The 9,247-nt window shown below is 45.6% G+C and overlaps 1 protein-coding gene across 1 annotated transcript; it reads left to right on the top strand.

The window, feature by feature from the left end:
* The first annotated feature begins 38 nt into the window (after nucleotides 1-38).
* HEBP1 (heme binding protein 1) lies at nucleotides 39-8,979 on the top strand. The gene is made up of 4 exons (XM_075934967.2): nucleotides 39-197; nucleotides 2,082-2,220; nucleotides 3,905-4,085; nucleotides 6,360-8,979. Exons 1-4 carry the CDS (start codon nucleotides 120-122, stop codon nucleotides 6,529-6,531), a joined length of 570 nt encoding a protein of 189 aa, XP_075791082.1. The 5' UTR covers nucleotides 39-119; the 3' UTR covers nucleotides 6,532-8,979.
* Nucleotides 8,980-9,247: the final 268 nt, after the last annotated feature.

Below are 9,247 nucleotides of genomic sequence, written 5' to 3'. Positions count from 1 at the left end.
CTGCCCCACGGCCCCGCCCCCGCCAGCAAGGGGTCAGGTGACGGCTGCCGCGGGGCTGCAGGGCGGGGCCCCAGCGGGAGGCGGGGCAGCTGCAGCCGCGGCGCGGAGAGGACGGCGGCATGTTCGGGATGATCAGGAACTCCCTGTTCGGCTCGGTGGAGGGGTGGCCCTGCCAGGTGCTGAGCAGCGGGGAGAAGGTAGGAGCGGGCTGCCCGGAGCCGCCCCCTCCCCCTCCCCGAGCTCTGGCGCTTGCGGGCAGGGTGACGGGGGGGTTGCACGGTGGGGCTCCCGAGCAAGCTGGCTGGCAGGGGAGCGCGTGTGCCCCTCATTCCCGAGGCATCTCGGTCCTGGGGAGGGGAGCGACATGCACCGAAAGACGCTGCGAGAAATGAAGCTTTGAACCCCACCTCTGCTCACGCCCGAGCCTCCAGATCTGCTCGTTGCTGGGGCCAGTAGCACTAGTTCCCAGGGCCTCTCCCCTGGGGCGTGCAGCCTGGCACCCTGCACAGCCGGGAGGTGGCTTGTTTCTCCTTCCTTCCTTTTGGAAATGTGTCATCGCCATTGCACAACTGGGCAAGTTGCAGATAATGCCTGGTTCCAGTTTTTGGGCGGTGTGGCCTGCCTGCCTTATCTCTGCACCAGTGCACACAGCAGTCTTGCCAAACACAGGGACTCAGAGAATTAACCTAATGCAGCGAATGCTTAGAAACTATGGTCTGGCATTCTGGGTCTGATATCCATTGCTGTGAATTCTGTCCATGCAAGGAAAGAGTGTTCTGGTTTTACCTGGAAAAAAAAACAACAACAAATAGCCTTGCAGCACCTTGGAGACTAATAATATGTAGATAGTATCTAAGGTGCTGCAAGACTATGTGTTGTTTATTAAGTTTTTCCAATTACAGACTAACTCAGCTGCCTCTCTGGTTTTACCTGTTCCCCACCCCCAAAGCATATGCCTACACACACAATGACTATCAAGTTCTGCAACTCCTCCCTTGCTATCTTATGCACACCAGAGACTCAACAGGGCGTTGAGTCCTCAGTGGCTGTGTTGTGAAAATAACGTGGTCTGCTCAGATCGCCCCTCGTTCAGAGCATTTGATTTGTCCATACCTTTCAAAGCTAGGTTACAATTGTCCATTTCTGTTTCTCTGCCCCATCATCATTGGTATTACAAAAGGTAGGTAGCCCTGCTCTACGGCAAAGACATGATGACACCAGAGCTGTTTGTTGCATGCTGCTCATGTAGGTCAACAAGAGAGAAGCACGATCTACCACTTAGGAGAGACACTGATAACTAGGGATGTTAAATTTCGATTAATTAACTAATTGAATAGTCGATGGGATTTCCATAGATTAATTGGTTAGTCAATAAGCACTAGCGTGGTGTTCGCCTTTGAAATGTACGAGAGCCCCAATAGGGGCTCTTGTGCATTTCAAAGATTGAAAAGCTGCATGAAGCCTGGAGCTAGTGGGGAATCCTACTGACTCCGGGCTCCATTTGGGCGTTTCCACTTTGGAATGTACAAGAGCCCCACCCTTGTACATTTCAAAGATTGAATTGCCATGTGGAGCTGGGTTCAGAAGGGGACTCCTAGCTGGCCCCGGGCTGTACACAGCATTCCAACTTTGAAATATACAAGTGTCCTCGCTGGGGCTCTTGTACATTTCAAAGTTGTAACGCAACTGCTGCGCCCTTTCCCTCTCCCACGGAGCTGGAGCTGAGGGGAACTGGCTTTTTAGTTGGCTCCCCCCAGCACCTCCGCGTCTTCCCCTCCCCGCTGCTTCTTTGTGATAGAGGTAGTGGGGAGGGAGCGATTAGTTGACTAGTGTGTCGACTATCCGATAAGCTTTTGCTTATCGGATAGTCGATTAGTCACTTAAATTCCTACTGACAACCCCATGGCCAATCTCTTCATCTAACATTGAAACTAATCTTTACATAGGAGGGCTATATGGAGCAGGGTAGTTGGCAGTGTTTGTTCCTGGGTTCTGATTTCCCACAGTGAGGCAATTGCCTTGGGGTGAGAAATGTTGCATCTTTCAGAAGGATGTATTATCTGCCTGTCTCCTCTTTCCAGGAAGAGGTGAGCTATGAAGAAAGAATGTGTGAAGGTGGGAAATTTGCCACCGTGGAGGTAACTGGGAAACAATTTGATGAGGCCTCCAAGGAAGCGGTGCTCAAACTTCTGAAATACGTGGGAGGAACCAATGATAAGGGTGAGAAACTTTGCTGACTTCCTCTGCTTATCTGCTAGTTTCCTCTTGTTCATCCCTGTGAAGAATGTGTAGTTGAGTTCTCTAAAGGACATTCATATTCTGCAGTGGCTACTTAGGGGAACTCCCGGTATGCAAGTGTGTATTTGTGTGTGTGGTTTCTGCACTTTAACTCACTGGCTGGGTAAGCGACCCACCCATTTATGTGGTGATGGCAGATTAACTTTATAGCTTTTATCTTAGCTCATGTAATTGCACAGGGTAGTCTAATTAATCATAGAGTGTAATAAATAGTAAACTTACTTTTCCTAAGTACTTACAAACATTAATTTCTAATTTTCATCTTACTAAACGAAGTGCTTCAGTAACATCCTACACGAAGGGTGTGGGAAATCACAGGGTAATTATAAGTCACCTAGAACGATGCAAGAGCATTTTTTCAGATGTCCGAGAGAGGCAGATACACAGACTTCAGTACACGTAGCAGGAAGAAGGGGAATGAATGGAAGAGCGGGGAGCAGGTTGCAGTTCTGCACAGAACAGCAATTGCAGCAGTGCAGACAGTCAGTAAATATGATAATCAGGGTGACTGGATGAGTGAAGGTACCTTTAGCTGTAATCCATGGCACCAAAATGAGTAGAGCCCAGCGCAAATAAAAATTTCTGCCCATAGATGTGGATATTTGCAGTTAAAACTTGGTATCTGCTGAACTACTGGGCTCTAATCCCAAGATACACTGTGACTAAAGGAGAGGAACTTGGCGCCATTGATCCCAGGAGCCGGCATTGTGCAACTGTACCACTCCCAGCTCCACTGCAAGCCAGACTGTCCAACCCCACATAGGAGATGTGGCTGGTGGCAGGGCTGAGAGTGGGACAGCATCACAGATGGGAGGAGCTGTAAGCAGAGAATGTTAGCTCCTGGGATCAGTGGTGCCACATTCCTCTTCTTTGCCCACATTGTATCCTGGGAGTACTGACGAAAAGTTCTATATGAGAGCTATGGGGTAGTTGTTTTTCCGGTACTTCTCTTTGAATGATTGAGGTTTCACAACCAGTGGCACCCTGGAGAGAAGGAAAAACAGTTATCACCAGTGTGAGCTGTAGTCATAACTTAATATACCTTGAGAGAACAACAAATTAGTAGCTTCAGGGGGTAGCTGAGTTAGTCTGTACAGAAAAAAACAACAAATGGTCTGGTAGCACTTTAAAAACTAACAAAACTTGTTAGTCTATAAAGTGCTACCAGAACAAATTAGTAGTTTGCCATGCTGGGATTTGGTTGCTCACAGTCCTGGCTAGAGCTAGAGCAGCTCAGAGTTCTGAATCATTAGCTCTCACAGGGAGAGTTTTGTGCCCCCCCAGTAGAGGCCTGTAGGCTGCTCATCCTTCAGGGCCTACGCTGATTACCTGGAAAAATCTACAAGAAATTTCCCCCAGTTGATCCTGTCATAGGATTTTAAAATACCTGGCACTGGCTACTGAAAGACGAAAAAGGGTGTTGGTCTTCCTGATATTGAAATTCCTGTGCAGTTTGATTTTTGTGAGGTGTTGAGCTCCGGCAGCTCCTGCTGATTTCATTCTGAGTTGCGAATGTTCCCCACATCTCTCAAAATCTGGGCCATAATGCTTAGTTACTCAAGGGCCTGGACTCCACTTGTAATACCTCTGTCTGAATCTGTCGTAGGGGTTGGGATGGGCATGACTGCGCCCGTTTCTATCACTGCCTTTCCTGGTGAGGACGGCTCCTTACAACAGAAAGTGAAGGTCTCACTCCGGATTCCAAGTCAATATCAGGACAGCCCTCCATGTCCTGGTGATGAAAGCATTCAGATTGAAGAGCGAGAAGGAATGACCATTTATTCCACGTAAGGGGCAGATCTCTGTGTTCCGGGTCTGGATGTTTTAAGGAACAGAGTGTTCTAAAGAATATCATTTAGCTTTAGCTTTCTTTGACCAGGTAACTAGCCTTGTAGGTGGGGGAAAATGGTAGATATGATATATCTAGACTTAGCAATGCTTTTGATACCGCCTCACATAACCTTGTGTTATGCTTATAAAAATCACCAGGGATCTTTTTCAGGAAAATAGGCAATATGCCACATGTATTGAAAATACAGCTTTAAAAATCAGTATGTGCATTCTCACATGTGCGTGCGCACACACAGGTCTACAGATTGACTTAAGACAGGATGGTCTTACCAGCCTATTTATGGCCACTTAGACTGTGCTTGAATGAGGAGCTGGGTTCTGTCACTTGCAATCTGATGTTCCGAAGTATTGCAGCATGCACCCAAAGAACCATGGCAATACACCCTACTTTTATACTTGTAAATTCCCATTTGAGTCTGTGGATTTTGCTGTGTCATGCTGTGACCGTTAATTCTTAAGCAGTGTTTATCCCAAGGTTGTTCCCATCATTATCCTTCATCAGCATTTTGGTGGTTGTCACATCTACCTTTACCTGTTAATTTTGTCTTTGGGGGTGTATTGCCCTGGTCTGTACACTCTCCCTGAAGCTGAGGTACTGACACTGTCAGAGACAGGACACTGGGCTAGATGGGTCGGTGTTCTGACTGTCTGGTAGCTCTTATGCTCTTAAAGTTGCAAGTTAGTGCAATAGGGGTTATAATTTGTGTGTATATGGAAGAAGTGAACACCTGCCTACTAGGAACAGGACTGAGATCATCAGCTTATTTAACTTAAGCCAGTAAATTGCTGTCAGATAAGAATAACTTTCAGGCACTATCTGGTTGGTGCCAGGGTCCGAAACCTGTTGCTAACAAAAGCAGATGTTTTGAGAATAAGTTCCTGGTCACTTCCAATCAGGCAGCTCCTGTAAACTGAAGAGAGAGAGAGAGAAGGCAGCTCCTGTAAACTAGAGAGGGGGAGGGGGACCGAATAAATTTCAACTGCTGTTTACAGTAACTGGTCTGGGCTGTGAACTCCCTAGGAAACAACTCTGTTGGCCTAACTGGCCCCTGGGGTGTCACTTTTGTGCCAAGGATAACCATTGTTTGTCCAGCTGCTATGATCTGGCTGCCACTTATGAATGGCACTTCAGGCTGGGCATCTCTTTTGGGAAAGAAAGGGCTGGAAATAGACACAAAGAAGTAAATGTGATGTTAGCAGAACACTGCTCTGCCTCTCATATCAGCCCTTCAGATTTCTGTGGAAATTATTGATAAGATGTTGGCCATAGAATGCTAGAGGGTATACCAGGGAGAGAGTTAGGAACAGATACGTACTGGTCACGGTCCATCAGCTATCTACCCCAGGGGTCAGGGGTCAGATAGTGATACACGGTAAAGTAGACTCTATAAACTAGAATCAAGCCATCAGTTGCCATTCAGGATTTAACAGCCATTGGACATTTTACTTTGATTGCTACACACACTTGTGTGGGATTCATATCTGTTTCCCCTTGCTGCGATGTTTCTGTCTGGCCTGGCCTTTTCCTTATAGTCTGCTGGCTCTTGCTGGGTGTCTGAATGCTGCCACAATCCAGCTCTGGTGTTTGGTTGCCTCCCTGAAGATAGGCTGCATTGTCACAAAGACTGGCTACAGCTTTGGGCAATGAGGTGGAGGCTGATCTGGAGACAGCGTCCGCTTAGCAAGAAGTTTACATAGCAATGTTCAGTCCCGGGCCTTTCCTTTTGTATGTTGGTATGAGCTGCATGCGGTGGGCTGTTCCTGCAGTAATCGGTAGCAGCCCTTTGTAAGTCTTCTCTTACATGAACTAGCTGGAGTTTGGCATTCGGGTTCCAGCAGGCAGGTGCTCACCTCACAATTGACATGTGGGTTGGAAGGCTCAGCACAAAGCTGAGGAATTGAATGGGCTTGGGGAGATCTACCTCTTCACTCCAAGAAGCTTGGGGCTGAGAAGTAAGGCTGGGCACTGGAGGCTGGTATAGGTGATCCCCTTGCTTTATATATCTGTAGGTGACTAAAGCTGCCTAATCTCTGGGGCTGCCAAACCAGCATCTTTTGGCTGTGCTAGATTCAGCCAGGACAGCTCAGGAAAAAACCACGGGATGCATCCACATCACTGTGTTTTGTAGCATCTTGTTCCCTCTTTCTCCTTTTGTCACCATATTTCAGGCTTGTCCCACTCAGCGTCTCCATGTTTGGTTCCTTTACAGGCAGTTTGGAGGTTACGCCAAGGAAGAGGATTACGTGAATTATGCCGCCAAGCTGCGCTCCGCCTTGGGGAGCGAGGCCACTTATCACAAGGACTTCTACCTGTGTAATGGCTATGACCCCCCAATGAAGCCGTATTGGCGGCGTAACGAAGTCTGGTTTGTGAAGGAGTGAGTCACTGGCTCACTAAGATGTAGGCCAAGGCTAATGTCTTCTTCAGCTTGTTGCATGTAGGTGGAGTCCTTGCCCTGTTCCAGACAAAACCACAGGCTTGCAGAGTCAAAAAAGGAGGGGGTGGGGAAGTGCCACCCTTCCTGGGGTCTCAGTTATTAACAAATATTGACTCTTAAAATAATACAACATGAACCTTCCCCAACAAAGCCTTCTGCCCAGGCTTGTCTCTTCCTAGGATCCCCTGGCTTTAGTATCTGTCCCAAGTACTAGTTTCTTCCTGTTTCCTAGACTCCCTTATTCTCAGGTGGGGAAATGAGCCAACTGCACCAAGAAGTGCACAAAACTCGCTAACTGGTCGGTGTTGTGCGCACTCGCTCACAGCCTCTGCCAGAGGAGAGAGATGCCTGTTGCCAACCAAAATCTTTCTCACAAGTGGCTTTTCCACTCTGATTGGAAGTTACAATAGCTTGATTCCATGCTACACTGATGCTTTAGCTCTTCCATTCTGAGAGAGAGTATAGAGGGACTAGATTGCTGCTGCTGAGGCGCTATGCACTGAAGAGAGCATCATCTCCCTTTCCTAGCAGTGCACACGGTGGACGGCGTGCCAACAGTCTGATTCAGAAACGTGTTCAAGAGGAAGAACCAAGATTATTTTTACAGCTTTCTGACTAGATTAAGATGGAACTTTTCTGTGTAAGCTGTTTTCCTGTTGCAGCTACTCACTGGATTGTGCATGATAGAAACCTGTGGCTTTTCCTTTGTGTCTCTTTAAGTGTTTATAACTAGCCTGTCAAGGGGTCACAATTGGGCACAATAATGAAATCTGCATTGGCCTAAATGTATAAGAGGGATAATGATTCTCAAAAGTTAATACCTCTTATGTAGGCATCTGACTTCCAGAAGAGTGTGCACACAACAGCTCCCTTTGAAGTGAGTGCTAGCTTTTTGGCTCAGCTTTCTTGAAAATACAGATTTGGGTGTCTAATTTGAGGTAGTCATTCTTACAAATTTTGTCATTCATGTATATATGGTTATAACTCATTCTAGGGACATTAATTTCTTTGACAGATACATAGCAAACCAGCACTTTAGCTGTCAAAACTCCTGCCAGCCAGATGTCGGAAAGTCTAAGACAGGTATAGACATGTACTACACATCCACAAATGTCTCTCTAATTTCAGCTAACTAAGAGAGACCTTCTTATAATGAGCATACTAAAAAGAACAGCTTCTTCCTGAAAGTCAGGGGAGGAGCTATTCAGATGGAAGCTGGGTGCTGGCTACTCAAGGTATCAGGGTGATCCTTTTGAAAGTTTTTTCGGGGAAGGGGAAGTTTAAACTCCTGATCTTTCTCCCACTGAAGTTCAATAAGAGTTTTGAACTTCAGTGAAAGCTGACCTCAAAACAGTTTGCTGGTGCAGTGAAAAGAATGGATTGGTAGCTTATTGGTGTAGAAGAGAAGAAAAGCTAGAAATAACCTAACAGTTGTCTAGAGAAAGACATGAGAGTGTAATTCCTGAAGGGGAGATGGACCAAAAATGAATACGTAGATCAAGGTATCTTATAAAGGTGAGATTTTGCTTTTAAGAGTATAAAACAATAGGTGGGAATGAATATGAACTGTGAAAGTTCTTCCTTTAAAAAGGTCTCCACAACAAAAGGAAACAGTGTACAGAAAAGGTTATTCTTACCTAACCACATGGGAAATGGAGGGGTTGGGTTTATCTTTGTTTCTAAATTCTAGGGTTTATTTTGGGACTCGTGCACATATTTTGCATGCAGTGTGGGCACTGTTGTCTCTGACTCGAGGCGACAGATGTGCTACAGTTGATGAATGCTAGAATATATAGCAACTAATCATAAACCCAATGCGATCACGTTCCAGGCAACAGCAACAGTCTCTAAGAGATGGAAGAGTTCACAAAATGTATAGCATCGTCCTGTCATCAAGCAGTGAGTTTGTGACTAAAGATTGATCGCTATAGAGTCCCATGCTTTGCCTCCATAGACTTCCTAGGGGTCAGATTTTGATGTCCTTATGCAAATTCAGCAGAAATTTATCCCATGAATTATGCCATTGATTTCAGTGAGAGTATTCAAATTTAATAGCTCCTTCACAAGCAAAAGTATCTACATTTGGCTTTCCCCTTCTTTGCAATATTTAAAAAATGAGTTTTTAAATTGTAACTTAGAATTTTGTGATTTGATTAAAGGATCTGAGAAGACAGTGGGAGCTTTAAATTGCTTAGCTGCTTTCCTGTTGCAATTGGAAAAGCAGACCATGGATGAAGGTGCTGCATCATTGATTGAGGAACCTAATTTTAGGTTGCTAATTCATTAAAATCTTGGTGTTTGAATGTGTGTGTTTGGAATATAGATCATGTTGCAAAACCTTTACTTAGCCACTAATCCCTCTCTAAATAAAGACCTGTTTTGCCTTCTGTTATTTAATTGTATGTGAGGATAATGAAGAGTTTATATGAATCTCTGAAAGCATCTTACATCATAGGCCCCAATCCCTTAAATTCATACATAATTTTACTTATGTGAGTATCCCTCTTTAATATGGGGCTACTCACTGAAAGTTACACACTTGCTTATATTTACAGGATTAGAGCCACGGTGTCAAACATGTCATTTTATACACTGATCAACTCCTTAATTAACTTAAAAACTGCAGGCACCTCCCTCGTTTCTTTTGTGTTCTGACATTC

The sequence above is a fragment of the Pelodiscus sinensis genome, chromosome 1 (genome assembly GCF_052426305.1).
Source record: "Pelodiscus sinensis isolate ZL-2025 chromosome 1, ASM5242630v1, whole genome shotgun sequence".
Classification (NCBI taxonomy): Eukaryota; Metazoa; Chordata; order Testudines; family Trionychidae; genus Pelodiscus; species Pelodiscus sinensis.
The sequence above is the reverse complement of the archived record's forward strand: the minus strand, read 5'-3'. Positions and strand labels throughout refer to the sequence as shown.

Coding starts and splice junctions, on each gene's coding strand:
- HEBP1 (XM_075934967.2), top strand. CDS start 120: ATGTTCGGGATGATCAGGAACTCCCTGTTCGGCTCGGTGGAGGGGTGG. Junction 198..2,081: donor TGCTGAGCAGCGGGGAGAAG/GTAGGAGCGGGC, acceptor TCCTCTTTCCAG/GAAGAGGTGAGCTATGAAGA. Junction 2,221..3,904: donor GGGAGGAACCAATGATAAGG/GTGAGAAACTTT, acceptor AATCTGTCGTAG/GGGTTGGGATGGGCATGACT.